Here is a 27816-nt window from a genome sequence, read left to right as displayed (position 1 = left end):
GGTGCGTGCCGGCGTCACGATAGATTGCCATAATGGTATGGGAATTTGCTTTTAATCTTTCACTAGAATAATGCTGACTTTGACTCAGAAATGAAAGGCCCTTCCTTTGATGAAAATTGAAAATTGCTGTATGAGCATCTGGTCAACAAGGACAACCTTGGACCCAAAGCCCAGGCTCTAGAGGTAATGTACACTATGATGAATGGTCACGAGTGACCCTTCATTACGACCACTTGTCTCGCGACTCATTTCAAGACAAATAAAAAAATGGCACATTAGAACTCTGTAGTACACGATGTAGCATACCTACATGTATGTAGGATTCTTACGGGGTGGGATGCATCATGCGACAACCATGTGGCGCCAGAGTATGATCAATAAATAATTTTTTTGACTTTAGCATAGTAGAGTCAAGAGGGGGGAGTGATACCTAGGTAAAGGCTTTGATACCACATACCATGGATGTGGATGTCCTCACCCGGGGGCACTGGGTCTGGTGACTAAGCTTAACCCTTCCCGTTTCCCCATTTTCCCCGCATGGCGCATGAGGTTATCGCTATTCTTCTTTTTTAGTCGCTGTCATTGCGCACTCCTTACTCTCCATTCTTATATACGGCCTCTAGAATCTTGTGTCTGGGGATCTGATTCTGACAGGATATATGTCCTAAGGCAGAATGGCTCCCCAACACACATTTTTTACCCCCTTGGGGCTATCACGATCTCTATACCGTATTGTTATGCTATTCTTCCTATCATTTTCTGCTGTGGTCAATGCGCTGGCGTATCCATCTCAGGAAGTATTGGGAATGTCTGCATCTTCCAGTTCGATTGATGGTTCCTCAAAAGAGACTGTCTTTGGGAGTACTGGATCAGCGCCGGAAGGGTCAATTCACGACCCCATTCTGAATACCTTGCAGGATCTTATCGCCGCCCTGCAGGTCATGCAAGACGGGTACTTCGTGATGTGGCAGGGCACATGGCCGACAAGCATCGATTGGACCGCGGCGGTGTTGGGTACACATGTTTCGGCAGCGCTCTCGTCTCTAACCTCAGGTCCGCTTGATATTCCCGGCACAGATGAATTGCAAGGATTATCCTTCTTCAGGCTTGAGAATACGGTCAATAGATTTTTCAGCCAAACTTCCGCGTTTTACTTTGGCGAAAACTCTTTCAGTATTAGAAACCAGGCTTACGATGACATGCTGTGGGTCGTGCTAGGGTGGTTGGAGAATATCAAGTTCCAAAATCTTCACTCGGACCTTCACTATATCTCCTCAAACAACAGTTCTGGAGAGCCTTGGTACGGTACCCAGTTCCAGAACTCTGCTGCGCACAGAGCACGCATCTTTTACGAGCTCGCATCCGCTGGTTGGGACAAGACCCTCTGCGAGGGCGGCATGATTTGGAGCCCATACTTGATGCCTTACAAGAATGCGATTACGAATGAACTCTTTATCTCCGCAAGCATCGAGATGTATTTGTACTTCCCCGGAGATTCTATTGACGCCCCGTTCCTTGTCGACTCACAAGGCACACAGACCGCATGGAAGCACCCGCACGACCCTCTTCATCTGCAGGCTGCGATTGACGGGTATGAATGGCTCAGAAACTCAAATATGACTGGGATCGGCAGTCTCTATGCAGATGGTTTCCACATCAGTGGTTGGCAAAGCGCATCAAATCCCGGCTCTAAGAAATGCGACGAGCTCAACTCTATGGTCTACACCTACAATCAAGGAGTCGTTCTCAGCGGGCTGAGAGGACTTTGGCTAGCCACAAACTCGCAAGTATATCTGCAGGACGGTCACGAGCTTATTCACCAAGTACTGCAGGCTACCGGATGGTCAAATACCTCCAGCCAGCAGTGGAAGGGACTTGGTCGCGGAGGTGTGCTCGAGGACGCATGTGATTCTCGCGGAGTCTGCTCCCAGGATGGACAGACCTTCAAAGGGATATTTTTCCACCATCTGTCCGGGTTTTGCCAGCCTCTTCAGCCGCAAGAGAAGCGGTTCCTGGAGGACGCGGTCCACAGACATGCAGCAAATGACGACTGGGCCAAAGTCTATGAGCAGCATATGACTCGGTGCCGTGCCTATGGTCCCTGGATTAAACACAACGCACAGGCTGCTCTGATGACTCGTGACAGGGATGGCAAGTTTGGCACGTGGTGGGGCCGCCCATATCATCAGCTGGATGCCAACGAGATCGTGGATAGCAGCACTATCCCGGATGGCGCTGTTGACTACCGTAATGCCGGTTATGACCCCCAGTCCTCGACTACAGGCCTCCCACCAAAAGACTACAACGATCGTGGCCGAGGCCGCACTGTGGAAACACAGTCCGGCGGCGTCGCTGTGTTGAGAGCCTTGTATCAATGGCAATCCTACAATGCCCCATGAACAAAACGAAACGAAACGATTGGGGTTTGGTGTCTGGTGTCTTGCTCGGTAAATAAACACCATTCATTGCATTCATTGTATCCAGGGCTTTGGGGCTCTTTTGTACAACCTATACAGTCTACAATTACTACGAATCATTATCATATCCTTCGGGTCCAACATTGCCTTCTCTCATGGCCCTAGACACAATCTCAACGCCCATACTAGGTATAGTTGCCATTATCTAGGGCTGAACCCTCTTTCATATTTTGACAACTTCCCTTCGCACTTGGAACTGCCAATGAAAACAGCATATTACTTCAGTGCTAGCCTTTCAATCCGATCCTCTACATATGGATCTCACAGCGCACACTCATCAAATTTCTAGACAGAATGATTGGCAGAAATAGATCCCCGGCTCCCACCTGCCACCGATAGATCCATCTCCGCAAAGCATGACACACAAAACAGGAATCTAAAATCTGAAAACCGGATTACATGATCTTCGGATCTGCGACAAGTGGACACTGGTGGCAAGCGATCGGGAAATGTCTCTGTTATGTGTTACCCTCATTAGGTTTGGCGGGAGACATTGTAGGACATTTTGAGGCTGACTTAGAATATAAGACATGTTTCTGGCGATTGATACACAACGTCGATGACTCTTGCCATTTTAGGTCTGTTTATGCCGTACCAATTTTGCTGCAGTATATACACGAGAAAGCTAACAATAGTATCTCTGTGTTCTCGAAGTGAAACTTACGCAATGAATGAAAGATCTTTCATATTGGTTTTGCCACGGACATGCTGTTCGATGTTTACTCTCCAGCCTATACAATGATGTGAGGCGATGTAAGACCCAGTTCTTCGGCACATTTCCAAGCTAAATTGATGTCCTCGGCTATAATATTGATATTAAACTCTATTGTAACTAGGCGGGTATCTACTTCGAGCCATTGGAGGAAAACAAATAACAAGGTATGGAATGATTGGAAAAAAGCCTCTACACATACAACATACATGGAGTACAAAGTATATTCCTTCAGATAAACCCTACTACAAACGGACATATCAGAGTGACATACCTTGATGCAGCACAATAAAATCTCCTTGAAATCCCCTTAACCCTTGGAATTCTAGTCAAGATGATTGGACCTAAATTATCCAACATCGAGGAAAGACGGGAAGGTGGCCACTTAGAACCTAGAGAGGGGCAAATAGAAGCAAAAAGAAGGGGAAGAAAATCCACTCTACTCCGTAGTGTGCGCCTAAGCATCCTTGACGCCCCCTCCGTAATGAGGGACAAAAAAAACGTGTTCGTATAGGTGGGGGGTTCGGGATTCCGTACGGCACGAATCAACGCGACGAAATGTACCTGTAGATCGGCGGGTACTTGGGTTTTTGACCGTCATACGAAGTACGGAGTACGGAGTAGCGTTCTTTGGGAAGCCAAAAAGATAAAAAAAAAGCAATTTCAAGGTTTATTACGATGTGCGCGGATGTCTCATAAACAAAGTATGTAACACTAATACCAATAGTTTGATATAAGTGTCATGGTCTGATATTGATTTGTGTCTCAGTTGCCCCGATGACCACGTTTTTTTCCCTCTTATTTAGCGGGAACCATAGTAGAACCAATATAATTGTGAACCAATACGGAGTATATATGTTGTAATAATTTAGACCTTAAATACTTTATGTTGGGTAAATACACTAATACCAATCTTAAACACGGTTCTTATCGACTTTTAGATTACGACCCAAAAGCATGTCACACGCACCCCACCTCATGGGCTTCGGTGAAGAGGGTGTACGGGGTTACAAGTAGACCTCTGGTAGTTACACTTGTGTTCACGAGAGATGTACTAGATACGGGATCAGGCCTGAGCGTAGAACTGTTCCCCTAGGGCTAAAAGTCATCTGACAACGGGATCTAGGAACGCATCTGGTTTGATAGAGGGGGTGAGTTGGCTGTCATCAACCGCATAAGCACCAGAGCCAAGCGGGGCAAGAATAGATTGTGTATGTACTTCGTATGATATCTTTTCCCTTAAATCACATTTTGTGTTAAGTTTGATGGGGCTAACTCGGCACAAGGAAACCGATGAGAGCGGAAGACTAGTACACATCCCCGGACCTTGAAAAGTGACGTCGGCAATTTTTGATGATTTAAGTGCCTACTCCCGTACTCCGTACAACTTACGGTATATTGCCGGGACCGGGGAGTATTGCACTGAAAACGATTTGAGATCGGCACTTATGATGGCACTTAGTTTCACCTCCTTTTTGATGAGAGATCTATCGAATAGTAAGGAAGCATGTTAGAATCCACGGTAATGAATGATCGTCTGTAGCCCAAGCGTTGGGCGCACATTGGTTGTGAGAGAGTGGGCTAAGGACGGGAGATGGTGAGTGGTCGCGGGATATTACGACAGGCGTTAGGTGCGGAGCCCAAAAAAAAAATGCTGTTGTGCCACTGAACTTTCCTGCGAGGTGAGTTAGTCAGGTAGTTTCCCCGAGTATTCTCAACTGTGAATCTACTCTGTACGGTTTTTTTTTTGTTTTTTGTTTTGTTTATTTATTTTTTTGGTGGCGGTGGAGGCGGCTAACGAGGGGCGAACGGGGATTTTATTGTCGGATGTGTTTTCCTGCCTTCCAATAACAGTGTACGGAGTACCATTTTTATATTGGAAATAGAACAATTTATTAGGACATCCTTGTTTGAGCTTTAAGGATGTACGGAGTACTCTGTACGGGTATTGGTACTCCTTTGTCCCTCGGTCGATCTTGCCCAAGGGCGGGCTGTATTTACCCCTTGGAATTCTCTTCACCGCACCGAGGAGGTGTATACACCGCAAAGATTGCGTAGAAGTATATGAAGTAGGTAGTATTCCTCATATATATACGGAGTACTTTATATCACTACGATGTACTTTGTATAATCCTGGGAATTACGTTGTAGGGGCCAATGATATCCATGGCGTCATTTGCCTCTGAGGCTCGATCGACATTGCATGCCCCTCCCCTGAAGGACGGGGGTATGGCCACATGTGCAATATTGTATAATTACATTATAAATACTGTATATAGTAGACAATATAAGATTGAATTTGATTTTTATAATTCCCCCAGGTTACTGGACGGGATAGCTAGGTAAGTTGTAAGCGAACTACTCCGTATAATGCAGGAAGACCCAAGTTCCCGGAGCCAGGTGACTATGAAATATAAAGAAGAAAAAAAAGAAAAAAAAAAGCATATAACATACTCCGTACATCGTACAATATACGGAGTACAAGATAGAACAAGATATATTATTTTCACAATACGTGTCAAATCAACACTAGCGGTGGAGGTAGAAGAGCGGAACCAGAAGAAGTATGCCCTACAATTTGTACCGAGTACTTGATCGAACTACGGCGAACTACGGCTCAAATAGGGAACGGCGGTGTATCGGGTACTTTCCGGAAAGGTGTGTGTGTGGAAAGGGGAATCTAAGGAGCCACCCGTTAGTTCCTGAACGCCTCTCATTTCTAGAAATCCCCTCTTTTTTCCTTTTTCTGAATCCTCACCGGGGTTATTGAATTTCTTTTTTTATTTTATATATATTTGAAATTTATATCTATCTACAACATAGACCAAGGTGATTGTTTGAATGTCACATTTAATATATGAATTTGTAATATATACATTTATTAATTCACGATGGAGTACACAGCTAAATAAAGGTGTGTAATACAGAAATCGAGGGAAAATCGAGAAACAAATAGAGAAGAATAAGAAAAGATTCCTCTCGGAGGGATGATCCAAGGGACATGGGTTCCTCCACCCTACTGAAAAGGTGCTAAGATAGACAATTATTATACTGGAGACTCCATAGGTACCCCTTTGTACCACACCCGTACTACTAGAAGTCAGGTCACTTGAATGTACCCCCTCTGCCGTAACGCCGATACCGAAACTCTCTTCCTTTTTCCCCCAAAGCTCTTTTCGGTTTTCTGACTCCTTCTCTCTCTCTTCTATCTGTCTCTTCTCTTTGAACCTATTCCCTACAATTATCTCTAGCCTCGAACCCACCTTCCTTGTGTTACCAACCTCTTTCCGGAGAGAAGGAAGAAAAAAACCTCCCCCCCCTCCCAAACAGACCTTCCCTTTGAACCCACTCCGGTTACCTTTCCCTCCCCTCTTCCCACCAATCTCGAATTGCATTCATCTCAAACCACGCATTTCAAAAATCACTCGCCTAGTCAAGAGTCGGCCAAGGTCGTCTTGAAAATTGCACAATCCTTCTCATCCTTCTCGACTTTTCCTCGACCCGGTAGCTACCTCAAGCGTAACACAGATTTCTCATCTGGGGTACATCGCTAGGGGTAGACCGTGGTCGTTCATACGCCGCCACTTTTTTAACCTCCGGCCTCTTCTCAATCCGCAAACCCCAGTCGTGGGAGCTTGATCATACCGCCATCCTGGACCTCCTTTCGATCCTGCGTGTCGTGAGCAGTAACCCTTATGGCATCAGATACAGAAATGAGTGAAGCCTCTCCTGTTGACACTCTGCCGCAACCAAACGACGGTGGCCACATGCATATGTCATCTCTTTCGTCATCTTCTTCTATATCCGACGCAGAAACTGAGCGTCGGGGCCGATCAGAACGTCCGCGAATGGCGAGCCGCAAACCCAGTGCTTCGATCCTTGTCCCTCGGGACCACCCCGAAATTGAAATTGAGGAGGAAGAGTTTCCCCCAGACGACGCTCGTGCAATGAGCCCACGGCGTAATTCGGCTGATTTGGAGCGTTTGGGCAAGGAGGCCCGACAGACCCTGCAGGAGTGAGTTTACAAAGGCATTCAAAGCGTTTTACAACTGAATTACATCAATTCGAAGATTTCGGTAGCTAACCGTACGAACTAAAAAAAATAGACAAGCAAAGGCTCTCCAATCGTCCCTTCAAGCTCTCGCCGAACGCATCGATGCGGTCAAATCGGACCACGATAAGCTGGAAAATGAGAACAAAATTCTACAAGATTACATCGGTGGTCTCACTCGCAACATGACCAAGAGCGAAATGACCCGCAGTACGAAAGCACGCAAAGCACAAAAATAAACCGGCTTTCCTCCGAACAGATGTCGCAAGGTGGCCGAATACCTCACCCCGTGAACGTCAACCGGGAGGGATCGCCTGTTATTTTGCGGCAGGGAGGGGCGTTTCCATGCGTTTACATACGGTCGCTGGTTTTTACCAAGATTCGAATCACTTTCACTTAATTACGACAAAATCCCTGGTCAACGGACTATTCTTCTCACCACACCTCCAAGCGGTCGCTCCATGAGTTACATGCCCAATGTCAGCATGTCACGGTCTCATCAAACAGCAGGGTTGGGGAATTTCTGGTTACAACAATTTCTCTTTCTGCAAATGGGGTCGGGGCAATCTTACGGTTACCATTTTCTCACACCTCTGCCACCCGACTGGTTCGAGTGGTCACCCTTGAACACACCACATTTCGGGTTAAACGCCACAAAGTCGTCATCTCCACAGTCCCCCTGTTTAACCGGGATCGGCTGGTGAACCCGGGGGGTTGAGGCTGAATCCGAATTATTTACTCAAGGGGGAACCTTCAAAGGATTGTTCGTGACATCATTGCATGCCTGCTTGCATAGTGACCACCTGACTTTCTTGGCATTTGATTTCCCGTCATTACATCATCTTCAAAGTCGGTGTGCAACCTCCTCTACAGTTATCCCATCATCTAACGCAGTGTTCCACTCTGCCTCTCTTCAACCCTGTCGATATTATTGGCCCCTTTTTCTTCTTCTCTTATTCCTCACTCTTTTCATTTGGCGTTTTTGTTTTTATGGCGGTTTTGTGAACTCGTTTCACCTGTACTTTTTCTTGCTTTTTGTTGTCTTTCGATGCATAGCACCTTGGGCGTTTTGGGGACTGGGACTAGACTCGATTTGATTGAATGGCTCTTGTTGGAGCATTGAAATGTTTCTTCGTCATGGGCATTGCATGGTGACGGTCATCGCCACAACAGAACGGCGTGGGAAATGGAAAGCATCTTGGGGTCTTTTGGAGCAGTCCATTTATCTTCTTGTCTTTCCTCACATGCGTTCTCGACATTCGGGGGGCTCTCTGTACATCTGCATTTCGACTTTTTTGTTCCTCTATTTTCTTCTACTGTCTCCACTGGACTGACTTGTGTCACCCCATGGGGAGACAAAGATGCCGCTTTTTTTATCGTTGTTATCATTGTGGCTCTATTTCTGCTTCTTGCTTCTTGCACTTGAAATACCCAGGAGCGTGCATGTCTCAAGTCCTCCATTTTCCCTTTATTGTCCTCATACCCCTTTTTATCGGGCCCCGCGTGGCTGGTAGCATTGTGGTTTCGACCATAGCAATGGAAACTATTTCAATTGAGACTGTCTTTTGTAGATCTGTATAAGACGCATAAAAACATCAAATATCGCAATATCAGAGGCCAGGTAGTTTTAACACAATCAAGAGCGATGCTCGACGAAACCCCATATAATTAACTACTGGGACCTTACAAGGGACAAATGAACAGAGAGTAACTAACTATGGCATGCATACATGTACCCAGTGAAGAAACCGACGATCAATCGCGATATGACACCGGCAGGCGCACATAAGCTCGATAGTGCCCAACTAACAAAGCCACTGATATCATTGCGGCTTCGTCTGCAGTACGCGGGCGTATGCACATGTCTGCACACCCTAGTCGAATATATAGTACCGATTCTCTCTGAAACAATACTAGTTTGTATTGAGGATCTGGTATCTGGTATCTGGTATCTGGTATATCTTTGTGAATTACCTATCCTGTTGGTTCTATAAGAATGTTTATATCCTATAAAGACCTTGCTGTACGCATTGAATGTTTGATTGTGGTATATACTTTCACTTGTATTCTAATTGGGTATGGTCTCTCTATTTCAGACCACTGTGAAATTTAGCCTAAGTAAATAAAGTTTGTATCCATTTTAGGTTGTTTACAGTAAATGATTGAATGAACTCATGCCCACCAATCGGTTTCCCTGACAGTGGCCGTGCTACTAATGGGTATGTAGGGGATGAAGATATCGTGAATAAGTGAGTCATGACGAGCTTATTATGGTAGCTGCTTTCATCTGCACGGCCTCGCTTACTCGAATAAGATAGCGTGCTATCTACTCTGCAGCATCACAGACGATGGACGTAGACTCATACACAGTCATCTATGCTTCAGCTACAATTCGCAAAGAATTACCGGAACAGTGTACGAGGGATTATCTTCGAGACCACATCTAGTGAGAACCAAAACGCCACATGGCACATATACGGGGAGTGATCAATAGGAAAAGTGAAAAGCCAGGTTAGGGATCAGCAGAGATACCCTTGTTGAAGTCCTGATAAGGAACTGATTTGAAGAAATTCTGTGTGTATGTGTGTTGGGCTGGGAGAGTGCGCGCAAGGGGACTCTTTGGGTAGTTAAGAGGCAAAGTAGACAAAATAACAAGGAGAATGAAAAAAACGAAAAGAGGAGACAGTAGGAATATCCCCCAGGGCAGAGAACAAGCGCCGAGCCAATTCAAAAGGCAAGTAGACAAGCAGAGAAGATTCCAGGCAAAAATGGCAGAGAGCATCGACACCCAAAGGTCACAATATTTCTCACACCGACCCTTGCGAGTCTGTGTGATACTAGAAATCGGCAATCGGGCCCATGCATCTCATCGTCCTTCCTCCTTCGTGTCCAATCTATGTCCTTGCGCTAGGAGACCCGTCGCGCGCTCTCTTTCTCTCGGTTGTTCCATCCGTCCTGAGGACGCGTGTCCATCAACAAGGTCTTTTTAGGTGTTAATCATTTACTCGGCGGCAGGCTTCTCGGCCTCAGCGGCCGGGGCCTCCTCCTTCTTCTCAGCAGGGGCAGCGCTCTCGGAAGTGGGCTCGGCCTCGGACGAGGTCCAGAGGGTCTAGTGGGAAATTCAGGTCAGCGTATGTACAAATTGAATCATCGGCTGGTTTGAACACTTACAAGGTTGTCACGGAGGAGCTGCATGATGAGGGTAGAGTCCTTGTAGCTCTCCTCGCTCAGGGTGTCGAGCTCTGCAGACAAGTATTAGCTTTGGTCAATGCACGTGGCAAGATCTGCATTTTAACATACCAGCAATGGCATCATCAAAGGCAAGCTTGGCGAGGTGGCAAGCCTGGTCGGGGGAGTTCAGGATTTCGTAGTAGAACACTGAGAAGTTGAGGGCAAGTCCGAGACGAATGGGGTGAGTAGGGGCAAGGTCAGTGGAGGCGATCTCGGTGGCAGCCTTGTAGGCCTCCAGGGAGTAGTCGGCAGCACCCTTGCGGCGGTCGCCAATGGCGAACTCGGCAAGGTAGCGGTGGTAGTCACCCTTCATCTTGTGGTAGAAGACCTTGGACTCGCCGCTCTGGGCGGACTTGATGAGGTGCTCGTCCAGAACCTCGAGGATATCGTCGCAGATCTTGGCAAGCTCGGCCTCGATCTTTTGGCGGTACTCCTTGATGAGAGTGACCTGGGACTCATTGCCCTTGGACTCCTCCTTCTGCTCAATAGAGGTGACAATTCTCCACGAGGCACGGCGGGCACCAATGACGTTCTTATAGGCGACAGACAGGAGATTGCGCTCCTCAACAGTGAGCTCAACGTCGGCCGAGGCAACGACCTTCATGTTCTCGACCATCTCTGCGTCAAATTGTCAGAGATCAGTGCAACTAAACGACCTAAATTGAAGAGAAACCAACCTTCATAGCGCTCGGCCTGCTCAGCGAGCTTGGCGAGGTAAACAGCGTCTTCGTGACCCATGGTGAATGTGTGTTTTCTACAGTCAGAACTATGTTAGCCTTTGTTTTCTTCCTCACACGGATTTTCATTCTCGGTTTGATAATGTTGGAGGTGAGGGCTGAAAATCACGCCATCGGGACAATGCAAGTAGGCGATGACGAGGGGTAGATATCGGCCCTCGACCCCCCCTTCAAATATACGGGAAAGGGCCCAGTTGAGTTTCCATGAGTATCACACCGAACATCTTTGAATCGAAATATTGGGATCAAAAACTAAATATCCCAAAGATTTGGCCGATCATATGACGATCGTGGCGGTTACTGGGCCCTTGGTCATCCCGTGTGTCGTCGGGGGGTTATCGCAGGAAAGCGGTCGCGGCAATGGTTCAACGAGTAAACAAGGAGACGAGAACATATGGTTTCCACCGTAAACTATGGCGCGATTCCATGTTTTAATTTGAAGGGGGGGAATTGTAGTTTTTAGATGGTCTCTTTCCACCATGACTGTTGATATGTGTGGGTTTTGCGGTGAAGACGGGGGGGATGGGCATAGAAATAGGGCGAGGAGATGGCAAATTCAACTGGGACAAGAACAGGAAGACACTGACCTGGTTTATGAAAGAGGAAAAGAAGGTGAATAAGGAATAGCGAGATGGATGGAAGATGGAAGTGAAAGAGTAGGGAGTTGAAAGAGAGGAGGTAGGAGGAAAGGAGGGGGGCAGAAGGCGGTGTTGGGATTTACCTGAACAACCCACTTCTTTGGGCTTTGTGTTTTTTTGTGAAATATAAAAAAAAGGGTACTTGAGGTCACTTGAACTAGTTCTTTTTTTTCCCTCTAAATTATTTAATTTTATACACCCAAAGTGTGCAAGAATATATTACTTTCTACCCATATACTATACACAAATCTTCTCTCATCGCTTCTGTGTGGTTCGGTGGGCCTCCTACAGCGTCATCCCCCATTCCACATCCGCCAATCGCCCGGGGAGTTCCTTACTTGCGCCTCATTTGAGATCACAAAACCAAGGCAGACAGGATGGATTCGAAACAGTCTAGAACGAAGTGATATACGGCATAGAGGCCCTACCATCAGACTATCCGTATCGTAAAATAAGACAAAAAAGAGAGAGACAGAAAAAAAAAAGTCACCTGCAGTAAATTAATGATGTGACCATCCCTGTGATCCCTGTGATCCAAGTAGTTGAAGTACTCGTATACAAAAAAGCCCAAGTGGAAAGTCGAATGAGAAGGCCGCGACTTATCAGAAATTTTTGTTCACATGACCTAGACTCTCTGACATAAGCTTGTTACTCCCGAATACCATCACATGATGTTTCTTGGCACGTAACGTCATTTGCTATAAGCTTGCCTTGCTTAGTTCTCCTCGTACTTTGTCAACTTCGCCCTGAATCCATTTCACAATCCTCATTTTAACCCTTCTACCATCAAAATCATCAACATGCTTCGTCAATTTGTCCGTCCTGCCGCTACTGCCAACCGGGCAGTCTTCACCCGCTCCTTCTCGGTAGCTGTCCCTCGTATGGGTGAAGGTGACACCGGTGCTCCCCGCTCTGGGGGTGGTGCCTCTTCTGGGTAAGTGAGATGCATGTTGACTGCGAAACTTACCATTCGAGTTCAATTACAACGCACAATCCGCCTCATGTCTGCCTTGCCGCAGGTCGATGACATCATATGATTGCTAACACATGTCCATCTACCAGTGACGCATTCACTAAGCGTGAGGCTGCCCAAGAGAGCCTTTACATCCGTGAGAAGGAACTCGAGAAGTAAGTTTTGCCGAGCCGAGAACAATGCGGCTGCAGCGGGGAGCTAATTGGTTTGACAGGCTTGCTCAGCTAAAGAAGAAGATTGCCGAGCAGCGCAAGCACTTGGATGAGCTGGAGACCCACATGTAAGTGCAAGTCTGGAAATACTCTTCTGTTTATTTCCCTTTTCTGTTGAATGTAAATGGCATGACTGACTGACTTCTCTTTAGTGATGGCTTGAGCCGCTAATGAACTCCATGCGCCCATTTTATCTTATGTTTAATATGAAGAGCCCCTCCAATTGCTGTGTATAATACCATCTCCGCTCCAACGAGCTATTGTGCTTGCCTGCTGCCTTGAGATCGTGCCCTTTTCAGCGCCTGTTCCTAAACAAGACACCGCTCTATCATAGCATATGGAGTTTATCCTCTCTTGTGTGCATGGTGCTTGATAGCTCTCTTAGAAATATCATTGAGAAGGCTCGGCACCATCAGCTAGTGTTTATTTGTAGCATTAATATACTACCTGCGTATATTCGTGGTCTCTGGACAAGCGTAAGAGGCTCTCTCATTATTATTTTTTGTGGACAATGTTTGTTGTCTTCAGGAAGACCTATACTAACCCGAGAGAATTGTCTTGTATTGAACGTTCATAGCCGACTAGGTGTATAAACATTGTCCAAGAATTTACTAAGTTGGATGTTGCCAGCCGTCTCCACATAAAACAAAGCGGGACCTTCTCCAGGGCTAGCTACACTGAGGCTCCTTCCATCTTGCCTCGACTAAACCTCCCACAAACACCCCGCCATGCCTCTCCTTTTCCTACCAAATGAGCTTCTGCTGGCCATAGCAGAGACCCAGGACTCCCAAAAGGACATAAATGCATTTGCAAGAACCAGTCGCCGCTGCTATTTCCTTCTGAACCCCTTTCTCTATGCCTACAACGTCCGGCAGCACCAAGGGAGCGCACTCCATTGGGCAGCAATCCAGGGAGAACTAAGAACAGCCAAAGAATCACTCCGACAAGGAGCGGATATCGAATCGAGGCACAGAAAAACCAAAAGAACACCATTGATACACTCTGCTCAATGTGGTCATGCAGATATGGTTGCATTGCTGCTGGCACATGGAGCCAATCCGCACGCCAAAGGCGGCAGTGGGACTAAAGACCCAATCACATCAGCTGTGCTCCGCAACAGAGCAGCCGTCACTAGAATTTTGCTTGATAACGGCGTTGATGTGAACTTAACAGGCTACAAAGGCAGTCTATTGCATCTTGCGGCTGAAACATGTCACAAAAGCCGCGAGGCGGTGGCGAGAGTTCTTATTGAAAAAGGTGCCAACCTGGAATCTAAGAATGATGCGAGAGATACCCCATTGCAGGTAGCATGTGAGTCTGGCTCCGTGGAAGTGGCCCGATGTCTAATAGAAAGCGGTGCCGATTTGGATGTGCGGAGTAGTCTATATGGAAGGTCGCTCCTGCATCTGGCATCATCGAACGATCTCAAGGTCACCAAATTGTTCTTGGAGAAAGGAGCCGATCCCAAGGTGAAAGACCAGAATGGTGAGACGCCACTGCATCTAGCATGCTGGTTTGGCCTGGTAGAAACAGCAGCGTACTTGCTGGACCAGGGTGCAGATATAGAAGCAAGATCATCGAATGGGAGCACACCATTGCTGCGGGGGTTACTTTGGGAGCTCAGTGTAAGCAGGGACCTGGGGCCGGCCTCTGTGACTGCTCTCTTGCTAGAACGAGGTGCCAATCCAGGACAGGGAAATAATTCCAACATCACGCCATTGCATTATGTGACGTCGAGAATCGATGTACGGCTTTTCAAGAGATTCATACAATATGGTGCCGACCTGGAACCTAGAACTAGGCTGGGAGTGACGCCGCTGCACGAGTTAGCGAGTCGCAGCTGTCTGGAGTCCGCGCGGCTTTTATTGCAGAAAGGCGTTGATGTACAACCAAGGGAAGGGAAAGGCAACACACCATTGCACCTTGCAGCGCAGATGAAAGATGTGGAATTTGTTAGGTTGCTGCTTGAGGCAGGCGCTGACCGGCTGATCGAGAATCATCAGGGTCAATTACCGGTCCATCTCGCCAAGGATCAAATGCCTGCATATTTAGCAAGAAGAGTAGCGAAGTTAGAAGGAAAACAAGAAGTCGAAGAAGAACGACAGAGAAAAGTGGTGGATCTTCTGGAGGCTCAGCCGAGCATCAAAATCAACAATGTCCATGGAATGACCAGAAGGATATAATAATACAATGAGTATCTGAGAAGAATCTGTCAACCCTATTGCATTGAATTCTACAAAGTTTCAAAGTTGTTAATCACAAATCGCATGCAAGCATTTTATTGTGACCGACTATTAGCATTCCCTGACTACAACAGAACATTCCCCCAAAGCACATCGAGGTGCCAAGTAGCCGATAACTCCGAGTTCAAATCATTAGAAAAAGTCATCTACCCCTTTACCGCCCTTGCATGAACGAACGGTAGAAATCATCAGCGGTGTTGTTGTTGCCCATACCATTGTTAGGATAGCCGTATCCGAGACGGGCAGAGATCGATTGGCCTGCTTTCTGGGCAGCGGCAACCTTGGACTGCAAGTCCGAGGTGCCTTGATCGATCACCTGCAGCTGTGACAAGTGTGCGTTGAGAATGCGGACAATCTGCGAGATCTATAGAGATGTGTGAGCAGAGTATTCTCCACATAAAGGGGATCAGTACTGGTTCGTGACATACCGGCTCATCCGCCTTGTTGGTCTTGGTCAATGTGGATGAAGCACCGTTGACCTCTTCAATCATGCTGGTAAGATCCTTGCCCATTTCGTCCAAGCGTTCCGAGAGCTTCTCGGCCAGTTTGTAACTAATGGTCATATTAGTAAAACCATAAATATCAGATGTTGTGGTGATTGCACTTACGTTGTCTCACGCTCCTGGTCAGGTCCTTGAAGGGATTCTCCAGGGCCCACTTGCTTGGTAACCATCTCATCGACTTCACGCTCGTATCGATCCAACCATGAACTGAGCTCATCCTGTTGACCTTCAACCGCTGACAATTGGCGCTCAACCTCCTGGGTAGCTCGATCCGCATCAACAGTGCTGCCGTACAGTTTCTGAACTTTGGTACCATTATCCACCAACAAACGGTCCCACTCGGAAACCTTCTCCGCCTGCTCACGGAAGTCCTTTTGATATTTGCCGAGATCTGTGGCCCATCGGGTGATGATTTCATCCATGGTTTTGTTCTTCAGACGTGACTGGGCTGGAGGAGCGGGTCCCGCGGTAGACTGTCCAAGGGCGGAGGGACCAGCTGGAGCAGCGCCGGCAGCGGTTGTAGTCGAAGCAGCGGTGGTTTGACTACCAAGACCAGCAAGGGGCGCTGAACTGGCGGAGGTTGCTGGCTGAGTTGAAGTGGTAGTAGCAGCTTGGCCGAACAAGCCGCCTGTGGGTGCGGCAGCAGGTGTAGTAGTAGCAGGCGCGGCAGTGGCCGCAGTACCTGGAGTAGTGGAGGGAGCTGAGGCCCCAAACAGGCCTCCTCCAAGAGGAGCCGTGACCGGAGTAGTAGAGGGAGCAGCTGTGGATGTGGCACTTCCGGTGGAAGGGAAAAGAGACTTTTGAGGGGTAGCACTCGACGTGGCGGGGGCTCCTAGTGAGAGAGTTGTGTTTGCGGTGGAGGCAGGAGCGCCGAGGGCCGGGAATGCAGACTTCGAAGCGGAGTCGCCGCCGGGAGCAGCCTTATTGTTGAACAAAGACGGTGTCTGCGAGCTTTGCGCACCAGCCCCGGGTGCAGCTGCGCCGAAGAGTGACGTGGTCTCTGCAGCAGTCTTGGGAGCAGTTGACTCGGCCGGCTTGTTTGCACCGAATAGGCCGCCGCTGGGCGCAGCAGCGGTTGCACCACCTCCAAATAACGGCTTGGTTGCCCCTCCTCCAAACATATTGTTAGATGGCTGCGTCTGTGAGGTAGCAGGTGTGGTAGATGACGGCGCGGCGGTGGGGGTAGTCGAGACTCCGGGTTTCGCAGCCCCGAATAAGCTGCTGGGTGGGTTGGATGCAGGCGGGGGACCAGCAGGGGTAGTGGAGTTGTTGCCGAACAAACTGCCTCCCGTGGGAGCAGGGGTAGCTGTTGGGGCTGCGTTACCGAACATGCTCTTTGTACCTGCGCCACCGAACAGCGCATTGCTGGCAGGTGGGGTCGATTCCGTAGACTTATTGGGAGTCTGGCTGCCGGCAGCTGCGCCGAAGAGTGAGTTGGGCTGCGTGCTAGTTCCGGATGGAGCCTTGCCACCGAAGCTGAAGGCTGAGGAACCGCCGTTGGTCGCATTGGAAGCGCCTGCATTGCCGAAAGTTGGTGTGCTTTGGCCACTTGCAGCATTTCCTCCAAACAAAGACGGCGATGCGCTGTTGCCAGTAGATGAAGCTCCGACATTACCGAAGAGGCCACCACTAGACGCATTGTTATCCTTGTTGGCACCGAAAGCATTGCCCGCTGTGCCGAAAAGACTTCCACTGGAGGCGCCTGTAGAGGCTGGGGCGCCGAAAGAAAACGCCATGGTGTTGGTGATCGAGCTTGAGGGTTAAGAGGGAAAAAGCTGGACGGAGAGAAAGCGCCAGCAATACACGGAGCAGGGGAGGTGGGCCTGCAGAATGGATCAAAAGATCCAACAATGAGAAAATGGAGCTCTTGGTCAAATGGATTGAGACACAGAGCCTAAGGGTGGAATGAGAAGCAGGACAAGAAAGTCGAGACAATTGACAATAATAATTGGAAGGAGTTTGGCAAGCACGCGCTGAAAGATTTACGCCTTGAATACAAGGCATCATTTATGCCTGAATAAACAGGCCAACTTGTTGATAATTGGTGCCTAAGGCAGACGTGTTCTGGACTCACATCGATCGCAGGGAAACAAGTCGTCACTGCACACTACACACGGCCCCATCTTGCATTTTGAATTATTCATTTCTATGTGCCCCTTCTCGCATGTTAACACTCTGAATTCAAGCTGCAATCATGTCGGAGGGGCCGTCCGATTTGTCTAGTTCACATCTAGAGCCCCCCAGCAGGACTACGGAAATGCAAGATCCAGGAGCTGGTGACCATAGTACATAACCCTTGGATATACTTATATATTTGTTTGAAACTGACACCTTTTCTAGCAGCTTCTGAAAGCGACGATGAACACTTCTCAGACGCCAGTGAAGGCAATCCCCAACTCCGGTCACTCCCACAATCCGGTCGCACTTCCCCTGTCCCGCGAACACGAGTTGAGAGGGTTGACAGCAGCACCCAACATGGCGAGATTCCTGGCACAGCAGCATTTGAAAAGAGAGAACAGGATGCAGTTCCCGATGAGATCGAGGTTATTCCGGAAGGCTCACACAGCCAGACGCATTCGTCTGCGGGGTTAGAGGATCAAAGCCTAAGTCCTGAAGGCTCACCGATTCCGCACACAGTGGTTGAGAAGGTGGATCCAGATGAACCTAGCCATGGCGAAGTCCCTGGAACATTGGCACATGAAAAGCGTCTCGCCGATGCTGTGCCCGACGTGGTGACCAAGGTTTCAGATTCCGAGGCGAGCCCAACACCGCTAACATTCGACCCAACACCCCCTGAGGTTGGTGGGACTTCAACAACAGAAATTCCCGAGACACGGCTTGAGCGTGTGGATACAATACCTGCTGAAGAAGACCTGCCGCCACACCCACAAGCTCATACAAGCTCAACAAGTGACACATCCCCCGACACGGTAGAAACCGTCCCGGATGTCTCAATACATGATACAGACCTAGAAACTAAAGACCTCTCATTGGAGGATGACATGAACGACGACCACGGATATGAAAAGCAAGAAGCGGGAGATGATTTTGATGAATTTGTAGAAGAGCAGGACGACATGGGAGATGATGATTTTGGAGATTTCGACGACGGCTTCCAAGAGCCGAGCACAGAGGAAGCTCCCACAGGCGAAACTGCGGCACCTCAGCAATCTCACGCACCTCCACCTCTTATTGACTTCGACACATTCAAATCCACCTCCGAACTCCTCGATTCCCTCCAAGACACCCTCGACATCCTCTTCCCCGAATCCCAAGACACAAGCGCCCTCCCTCCCGTTGAGCCAATCCCAGACTCCGCAGCAATCTTCAGCACTGAGCGATCTCTCTCACTATGGTCCCAGCTCGTGGCACCACCACCTCTCCAGCCCCAAAACTGGGTGAAATCCCGCATCCGTCGACTATTCCTAGTATCCCTGGGTGTGCCCGTTGATCTGGATGAGATCCTCCCAGCCTCCAAACAGAAAAAGCTCGTCCTACCTTCTATTGATCTTGAAGGCACCGGCGCAAAGAGCCCCGGCGCTCGATCCGCCAGTCAAGTCCGCAAAGAAGAAGGCAACGACAACAACTTTGAAAAGGGGCAAGCCCCCTCCCGTCAGAAGGCTACTCCCCGCCGCGGCGCACCACCGGCACCGGAAATAGATCTCTCGGCGGTCCGCCGGCTGTGCGATACTACCGATGCTGCCCTGAATGGTCTCACGGATTCAGAGTTGAAGCTGCATGTCCAGGAATTAAACCAGGTTGCCCAGCGAGCCAGTTCGGTATTGGAATACTGGCTGAAGCGGCGGGATGGCTTGGTTGGCGAAAAAGAGGCTTTCGAGGGTGTCATTGAGAACCTCGTTAGTCATGTTAGGAGAGTCAGAAAGTAGCCTTTCCTTACTCCGGGCACTTGGTGTACTATCTAAATGCCCAATATAATATATTTTGTATAATCTAATGTCGATACCAGAGAAACTGATTTATCTGGAATATACATGTAAGCTTGTTCTTACTGGAGTGGAGAGTCAAGGCAAGATGGTAGATGAAACTGAGCTTTTGAGTTTCAGCATGAAGCCTTGGGTTCAATTTTTTTTTATTTCTTTTAAGTATGTTTTCATTTTATTCGTAACACATTGAGATGAATGAAAAAAAAGCCGGGCGCAGCCGTTAAGACCCAGTCTCCCCAACGCCGGTAATGACAGATCATGAGAGAACATGGAAGAAATGCATTTGAAGAGCACGCAATAAGGGGTATCTTTCTTTTCAAATGCATGCAAAGATAAACGAAAGACATTGGATGGCTAGGGTCATTAGGGAAGAAGAAGGGAAGAACTTTTGTTGGAAACCCCGATGAACGCATCAGTCCAGTTCAATGACGGTATGTTCTTGGGTGCGAACAGGGGAACTGTGACTACCACTAGACACGTTGTTCCTGGGGCGCATGGCAACGGGGCCCAAAGAGTCTTCGGCCTTGCGCTTCGGAGAGAAGACTTTGTCTGCGGTGGGCGAGGCCTCATCGGTGTCGTACTTGGGGGTCCAGGTTTCATCAACTTTGATTTGAATTGCTCTGATCCCGTCAAGTCGGTTTGTACGGGCAAGCTCGGCGTGGACATCAGCAAGGAAGTGATCGACGACCAGGGACTGCGGACGGGCATCGCCCTTACAAATCGGGCAGCGCCAGTTGTCGACCATCGGTGTCTGGCCGGATACGGATCTCCTGGTTCTTATGAAAGTGTCACGGTCGAAGCATTCATGGTGGCTGCAGTGGCGCGAGCGAACGGGGACATCGAAAATGCGTGCCATGAAGGGGTCCACTAGGTCGATTGTGAGGTTGTCGGTGACAACTGCCAGGTCATCGTCGTCGGTGATAGGAGAAAGACGCTTTTTGATAGCTGCACGAGAATCGGCAGCTGAGACGGACTTGATCAAAGTGAGTACCTGGTCGAACTCGGCGACCTCCATGACCTCCACTCCAAAGACGAATTTGGAGGTCTTGCACTCATCCTGTCCTAAGATCAGATCGAGCCGTATACAGTTTTCGCCTTCTTTAAGGTACTCGGTGATGTCCAAAGGCAGGTCTTTTCCGTTGTGGACCTTCCGGCGCACATAGAGCTCTTTGCCGTTCACAGTAATGTAAAAGACACTGGGCCAGAAAGTGCTCGTGGTAGACCAGGTTTTCTCTGTCACAGTATTTGGACTGCCAGGAAGGCGAATGCATCGCAGGCGAATAGTCCGGCAACCAGGCCTAAAGGTCCAAACCGAATATTGACTCTCTTTCCCGCGAACTATGTGTGGGAACTTTTGGCGCTCATCATGCGTGAAAGAGAAATTCCACGTGTAGATCGGCTGATCAATGTCAACGACTGTGGGCTGTACAATGAAGGTATTGAGATAGGTGAACAGATCAGTCTCAATTTCATTGCCATCTGGATCCAGTTTTACCAGCTTCTTCATGGGATCACGAATATCAACCAAATGTAGGCCGAGACGCGTTGGATTTGGATTCACCATCATGGGTGCTCTGTAGCCAGGTAATGGGAGGAAGGCAGAGTTGGATAAAGGTTGGAAATGCTGTCCCTGGGGAATCTGTCCCTGAGGGGGTGCACGTGCGATCGGCGAACCGGACGATTGCAATGTCCTCGAAGGTTGTCGGTTGTGATGATTATTAGGCCTTTGTGGGGGCATCTGGTGCTGGGCCATATGGGTTGTTGTAGTTGGCGTCGCGGATATGGGAGAAGGAGCGTGGAATGACTGCGCTGACTGTGTAGAAGTGAGAGCACTCGATTGGAGGGAGGTGGTGGAGGGGTTAGCAGGCGCTACTGAAGTCGTAAGCATCATTGTTCGACGCTGCATTTGTTGGCCATTTGAACCTGGCATTGATTGGTGCCCCCGAGAAGGTGGTACCTGTTCAAGCACTACCTGCCTGTGCATTTGCATTTGTGGATTCATTTGTGGATGCACCGGATACCACACTCCTTGTCCCTGTCCCTGCCCTTGTGGCATGGAGCTGTAATAAACATATTGTGGGGTATTCTGCACTTGTGAGTTTACGCCAAATTGAAGAGACCCGGCAGCTGGACCAACAACCTGCCCCTGGGGTGAGTTTGAGGGGCAATGCTGCAAAGGAGCACCAAGTGGGCTTAGAGCAGGTGAATTTGTGGCAGGTTGACTGATACCAGCAACCGCAGATCTAGGATATGGCGATGATACTCCTGGAGCGGCTTGAGACATGGTTTGATTATGAGGTCTGGGAGGTGCGGGGTGGGAGGAAGATGGTGTTTGTGGTTGATATTCAGGCAAACGTGGGAAGCCGAGATACTGTTGGGCAAAATTGAAGTCATGGGCCTGCTGAGTAGTCCTGGGGAGGTCATAGTCCCTACACTGGTGGAAAACTTTTAAATCTTTCCAAAACAACTCCACAAGAGGCTTGACATATTTCTCGTGGTGAAGGCGCCGTGCAACACACATGAACATCACCGACATCAAAATCGGAGATTGGCAAGCGAGTGCTTGCCAAAGATGAGACACCAACGGGGAATGACGGGCCTGAAGCCAGATGCCCTGCCATTGACTGCCAAACCGTGATAAAAACTCCGGAACACTGGACAGCACCTGGAGATACCACGTTGTCTGCATCAACTGCTGTGGAGATGCCGGGAAATGGGCGAAACCAATGGTAGCGGAACCATGCATCATTCTATTGTCTTCCAGAAGAGGGATGAGTGATTGCATGCCCATCTCAGGGGCTCTAATTTGACTCAATGTACTTGGATCAATGCTATATCGGCAGTACAATTGATGCATCACCAAATAGAAAGTGTCCTTACGACTAATGGCCTGGCGCAATAGGTCGATCCGAGCCAGAATAACATTTGTCTCTCTCGGGTGAACAGGAGATAGTGCTCCCTTTGCGGATAAATCGTCTACCAAGGCATCCAATTGAGCAGACCATTGTTCCCATGCCTCACTGGGGATGGTCGCAGCTCCAGCTCTCCCATTCTGCTGCGGGCTAGGACGTGACTCCGAGACTGTGTGTTCTTGTGTGCTAGCATCTGTGCGTGTGCCTGTGAGCGAGGGCGAGTTCGTGGACCAGTTAGGTCCCGTTAGAGGGGACTGGGTCACACTTTGTGACGTGGCGAGCCCACTGGGAGGAGGTTGTCGGACTGCCATGCGCTCATCATTGCCACGTTGCGCCGTGAGTTGTGTAGAAATTGGCGGTAGAGTGGAGGGTCTATTTGAGACGATCGCATCGGCGTTCACGGGACTTGGGTGAGAATTTGTACTGGGAACAGGTGAGGGAAGAGCTGTCGCTCGCGCATCGGGTTTTTTTGCCGTATGAACAGGACCGCGTGAGGGAGTTTGGGTAAGGGTCTCACCGGGCGTGACGGGGGACATTAAGACAAGCTCGCGGGGAAGGGAGTTGGAGGGGATTGGAGGGTCAACCTCGACACGAGTGTTTCGCGTAGCCGAGTTCTCCGGGAGGTTAGTTTGCGGGCCCATCCAGTTCCTCCGCACGCCGCCTAAAAACAGACTGGCGGTAGTATTGGACTCTTCAATATGATCAGCACTAGTGTGCGATCGAGATTTAGGTGATACCATGACGATGTGAGTGTCAAAGCCGAAGCATCAGGATGATTTTGTCAAGTCTTTTAATAAAGCGCGCTTACAATAATGTTTGAACAAAGAATCTTAGACTACTTTAGCGCTTAGATACCATAATAGGAATGGTACCGTGCAGAGTGAAAGCACAATAGACGCAGGTACTGCGCAGAGAAACTCTGAGATAGGTACGCTAAATTACCATAATAACCAAGTTATCCTATCATCGATGCTAAATCTACATATGTAACTAAATCTTAAAGTAATCAACGTATGTACACTAAATCCAATCTATATCGGGTACATAGACTTGGGCAAGAATGACCGGGTTCATCTGCATATAAGCAGTGCACACACATGTGCACACATTTGCATGTACATACTTAGTTACTTACGAAAACGGAATACTTGAATTGTTCATTCAAGCTAGTAATTATTATTGTAATTATATGTAATAAACAGAATAACCTTTGAAAAAGGTGTGCCACCTAACATCTTTCTTTCTCAACCACGGAAACGTCAAGTCCAGACTTCTGACAATTTCCACACGTCACTTTTGCCTTTGCATTTTTTGCAATTTTTGCAATTTTTGGTATATTTTTGGTATTGGTTATATACTTATCTTCATTTTTGATGTGTGTGTGTCTCTGCCCAATTTCATTTATCATAGATTCTTGAACATCCTTTGCTTTTTTGCTTTGGTCTGGTATGATATATATCGTGTTTGCACAGATATAATACCCTTCCTACCAAAAGAAGCTCCCCCCCCCCCTCTCCCCCCAAAAAATACCAAGCTACCTCCCGAGGTCGGGATCCTTCGAGGTTCGTGCTCCCGAGCCCCGCGAGTTGTTTAACCTAATCCTCTCTAATCTCTCGGATCTTCATCTCTTTAGTTATCTCACATTCTCTCCCCTTTTTACCTTCTGTGAAATCACAATATTCTGCCCCAGAGGGATACGCGATACGCGATACGCGATTGCAGTTTGCAATTTGCACTTCCCAAAGGGTGCCATGTCTTGCGTTTCCTCTTGATTAGAAACACGGAATATTGAGAGATGGTTACCATGGGCCCACCACAGGGTGTTCGTCCCGGCGACATTCTAGAGGTTCTTCGTAAGTGACGTCTTGTGCGACACCTTGATTTGCTATGACTCCCGCTTCTCAGGATGCGCCTGGCCTTCTAACACTCCAAACTAGATGAATTTGGCGGGCGCGGAGAAGATGAACTGATCATGTTACCCCGCGACAAGATTGAATTGATCGAGTTGGATGAAGGATTCGGAGATGCCTGGTACTACGGCAAGAACCTTAGGACGGGACAGACTGGTCTCTTCCCTGCAAGTATGCGCGGCCCCCTCCCAGGATCCCCTCACCACCCCCCCCCCCCCNNCCCCCCCCCCCCCCCCCCCCCGACTATTCCCCCTGCTAATATTTGTGCGCGATAAGACTTTACCAAGGCGGGCCCCCCAAGAAAGACACTCGCTGAATCGCCGGTATTTGTAGAGTCGCCAATACAATTGGAACCCACGCCTGCAGATTCATCGTTCGCATCAGTCGGGAGCGGACAGAGCACCCCTCAAGCATCGCGCCACGTTAGCTCCGATATGCAGTCACCACAAATCGGTTCTCCCACCCAGCATCGATCTGCCTCGTCTCCGTTGCCTCGCCCAAGCCTGGCGGCCGATATTCAGCAAGCTTTTCGTGGTTCCATGGACAATCATATGAACGGCGAAGACAGTCCGGTCATGAATGAGACGTTGAGCGTCATTGACGAGCACATTACGGATATGAACACCCCGCGTCACAGCGTGTCGACCCAAGAGCCCAGGACGATCAATGATTCCGGCAGCGAATACAGCAGCCATATTGGCCACAGGGCTTCTTATATCAATGGACATGAAACCGACGACGAAGAGCAGAATCAGCCAACCGAGCAGGAAGTACGAAAATGGAGTCAAAACCAGACTTCAAGGTGCTTGCGCGGGCTCGGCATTGATCCCAAACACTGCGACATCTTTGAAGAACAAGAGATCACCGGTGATGTTCTCCTTGATATGGATCAAGACTTTATTTTTATGAAGGAATTCGATTTTGGAGTCATGGGCAAGCGCCTCAAGACCTGGCACAAAATCAAGGCATTCCAAGAAGAGACCAAGGGCTTCAGTCAGCAGCAAGCCCCGAGAGACTCCATCTCCTCCAGCTTCTCAGGGCCCTCCGATGAACGTACATTGTCTCGCGCTGGACACACCGGTCCACTCCTTCCTCGGATTCCAACCTTGTCAGAAAAGACCGGCGCCGGTTACCCACGAGCCTCTGCGCCGGTGCAACACCCCCGACTGGCTAGCAACAATAGCTCGCCCATGACACCACATACCCCTCCGTACAGCCATGATTCACCGAGGAGAATTTCTGCGGCATCGCTCCGTGATCTCAACCAGACGCGTCGTCATTCTTCCATTGACGCCACCCAACGCGGCATGTCTGATTCTGTTTTCGCCGGTCACCATCAGAAGAAACCCTCATTCGACCGGTCCTGGACTCTGAATTCTGGTCCCCAATCCATGCCTGCTCGCCCAGGAACCTCGGCGGGCACTAGTCCAGGTGGCTTCCAGAACGGACCGCTAACCGCTGAGTCAGATTCTTACGCCAACTCTTATACCAGCACCCCGGATCAGATTGAGGACCTAGATCGGGGTTATTTCTCGGGAACCGAGGTTGACTCGCGCCGAAGCCGCCGCGTTCTACAGAAACGGGGGTCGTCTACCGGTGTCGGCGTAAACAATCACTCACAAAAGTCAAGCTATGCAGAAGATCCATATAAAGTGATATCCCCGGCGAAGCGCCAATCTCGCATTGGCAGTATGGACTCGATCCGTGACGCAGCAAAGCATGTCTCTCCCGCAGCCCAGGCCTATCATGGCACACCACCGAAAAGTCGGCTGCGGAGCTTGAGCACCCGCGTATCAACGGATAGAAGTGGGAACTCTCAATCGTCAACCACCGAGAGCAAGACTAGTAACGGTGGCGGGTTCTTTGCCAACTTCTCTCGTGCTGGCGGCAAAGTTGATTCGGAAAGCCCCTCTTCTCGCGCTTCACCGTTGCAATTCCAGCCACTGAAGAATGCTGGGCCCAAGTTCCGCCGAGCCATGGGCCTCCGTGCCATATCCGACGTTGTTGGAAAGAAGATTGACACCTCTGTGCCGCCTGACTCGCCGCGGGAGTCTGATCCCACCTCTGCTCGCACGGGATCCACAACTCCATCGGCGACATCCAAGAGCTCAGAACGGCATAGTACAGACGGGTCTGGTAAGGCTGCTACTGACGGGCACGGATTCGTAGTCCGTCCTCGGACCGTCAAGTCTAAGAAAGAAACCAGTGCCTATACTCGAGGTCTTGAGAAGAAGTCACCGCACGAGCAGATGGATGGTTGTGATTATAGTGGATGGATGAAGAAGAGATCCTCCAACTTGATGACCACCTGGAAACCCCGTCTGTTTGTCCTGCGCGGTCGTCGCCTGTCCTATTACTATTCCGAGGACGACACCGAGGAAAGAGGCTTGATTGACATTACCGCGCACCGTGTCCTGCGAGCGGATCAAGATCCGATCATCGCTCTACACGCAACCATCACCGGTTCCACCGCGTTGCCAGCCAATGCCAACAACACTGCGGAGGGCGCTGGCGGCACAAAGCTCACCACTCCCTCGGTTATTCAGTCGCTGACCAGCAAGGACGGTAGTGGGCCATTCTTCTTCAAGCTCGTGCCCCCAAAGACAGGCAACTCGCGTACCGTGCAGTTCACAAAACCGGCCACCCACTACTTCCAAGTCGACAATGTCCAGCAGGGTCGTCTGTGGATGGCAGCGTTGATGAAAGCGACGATCGAGCGTGATCTAGGACAGGCAGTGGAATCCACCAACAAGCAAAAGACTATTAGTCTGAAACAAGCCCGGCTGATGAACCAGCGGCCGCCGGAGCTGATGCCTGCTTCGGGCAGCACCAAGACCGAGCAGACCATCGATGAGGAAGAGGAAGAGGCTGGTCTCCAAATTGAGGGTCTGAACCTCAGTCAGTCTGATGCCAACTCATTCGAGGACACAAACGGCAGTCTGGACATTAACAGCATAGATGAAGGCCTCGAAGGGCCTCTGTCTAACCCCCTTGGAGACTTGGACAGTGGCCACTCGTCCTTGCTTCCGGATCCTCTAGCCAAGACGGATTCTAAGTGAATATTTATTGGGCCCCTATTTATTTGTGTGTGACCTTATTGGAATTATGCGAAGGATATCTTTTGGCCGTTTTTGTTTTCTTTCTTTTTGCTGGCGTTTGATGTGATATACCCCTCGCTCAGACTTCTTCCCTTTGTTGACTCGGGCCAATTTTGTCATTGTAGGTACGTTGGTCGCTGGGGGATTTATGTGGGAGTATGTGATTAACTTGCTT

At 49.2% G+C, this 27816-nt stretch overlaps 9 protein-coding genes across 9 annotated transcripts; 5 read left to right on the top strand and 4 right to left on the bottom strand.

Moving 5' to 3' along the window:
* Positions 1-737: 737 nt before the first annotated feature.
* PEX2_106430 (putative glycosyl hydrolase) lies at positions 738-2399 on the top strand (the record flags this gene model as incomplete). Its single annotated transcript, XM_016747911.1, has 1 exon — positions 738-2399. The coding sequence occupies one exon, from the start codon at positions 738-740 to the stop codon at positions 2397-2399; it is 1662 nt and encodes a 553-aa protein (XP_016593030.1).
* Positions 2400-6902: 4503 nt separating this feature from the next.
* Positions 6903-7479, top strand: PEX2_106420 (short coiled-coil protein; the record flags this gene model as incomplete). Its single annotated transcript, XM_016747910.1, has 2 exons — positions 6903-7204; positions 7296-7479. The coding sequence occupies 2 exons, from the start codon at positions 6903-6905 to the stop codon at positions 7477-7479; spliced, it is 486 nt and encodes a 161-aa protein (XP_016593029.1).
* Positions 7480-8322: 843 nt separating this feature from the next.
* Positions 8323-8499, bottom strand: PEX2_106410 (uncharacterized protein; the record flags this gene model as incomplete). Its single annotated transcript, XM_016747909.1, has 1 exon — positions 8323-8499. One exon carries the CDS (start codon positions 8497-8499, stop codon positions 8323-8325), a length of 177 nt encoding a protein of 58 aa, XP_016593028.1.
* Positions 8500-10241: 1742 nt separating this feature from the next.
* artA (14-3-3 adaptor artA) lies at positions 10242-11209 on the bottom strand (the record flags this gene model as incomplete). Its single annotated transcript, XM_016747908.1, has 4 exons — positions 10242-10349; positions 10412-10482; positions 10541-11089; positions 11149-11209. 4 exons carry the CDS (start codon positions 11207-11209, stop codon positions 10242-10244), a joined length of 789 nt encoding a protein of 262 aa, XP_016593027.1.
* Positions 11210-12646: 1437 nt separating this feature from the next.
* On the top strand, positions 12647-13202 carry PEX2_106390 (uncharacterized protein; the record flags this gene model as incomplete). The annotated part of the gene is made up of 4 exons (XM_016747907.1): positions 12647-12780; positions 12909-12974; positions 13034-13099; positions 13184-13202. The coding sequence occupies 4 exons, from the start codon at positions 12647-12649 to the stop codon at positions 13200-13202; spliced, it is 285 nt and encodes a 94-aa protein (XP_016593026.1).
* Positions 13203-15428: 2226 nt separating this feature from the next.
* Positions 15429-17513, bottom strand: PEX2_106380 (putative nucleoporin Nsp1; the record flags this gene model as incomplete). The annotated part of the gene is made up of 3 exons (XM_016747906.1): positions 15429-15638; positions 15703-15826; positions 15883-17513. The coding sequence occupies 3 exons, from the start codon at positions 17511-17513 to the stop codon at positions 15429-15431; spliced, it is 1965 nt and encodes a 654-aa protein (XP_016593025.1).
* A 458-nt stretch (positions 17514-17971) lies between these two features.
* Positions 17972-19664, top strand: PEX2_106370 (DUF5102 domain-containing protein; the record flags this gene model as incomplete). Its single annotated transcript, XM_016747905.1, has 2 exons — positions 17972-18062; positions 18118-19664. 2 exons carry the CDS (start codon positions 17972-17974, stop codon positions 19662-19664), a joined length of 1638 nt encoding a protein of 545 aa, XP_016593024.1.
* A 469-nt stretch (positions 19665-20133) lies between these two features.
* Positions 20134-23373, bottom strand: PEX2_106360 (MIZ zinc finger domain protein; the record flags this gene model as incomplete). The annotated part of the gene is made up of 1 exon (XM_016747904.1): positions 20134-23373. The coding sequence occupies one exon, from the start codon at positions 23371-23373 to the stop codon at positions 20134-20136; it is 3240 nt and encodes a 1079-aa protein (XP_016593023.1).
* Positions 23374-24428: 1055 nt separating this feature from the next.
* Positions 24429-27602, top strand: PEX2_106350 (putative polarized growth protein (Boi2); the record flags this gene model as incomplete). The annotated part of the gene is made up of 3 exons (XM_016747903.1): positions 24429-24486; positions 24571-24806; positions 24879-27602. 3 exons carry the CDS (start codon positions 24429-24431, stop codon positions 27600-27602), a joined length of 3018 nt encoding a protein of 1005 aa, XP_016593022.1.
* Positions 27603-27816: the final 214 nt, after the last annotated feature.

This window comes from Penicillium expansum (assembly GCF_000769745.1).
Source record: "Penicillium expansum strain MD-8 chromosome Unknown contig368, whole genome shotgun sequence".
In the NCBI taxonomy this organism is placed as follows: Eukaryota; Fungi; Ascomycota; class Eurotiomycetes; order Eurotiales; family Aspergillaceae; genus Penicillium; species Penicillium expansum.
Note: the sequence above shows the minus strand (reverse complement) of the source record. Positions and strands in the feature narration are given on the sequence as shown.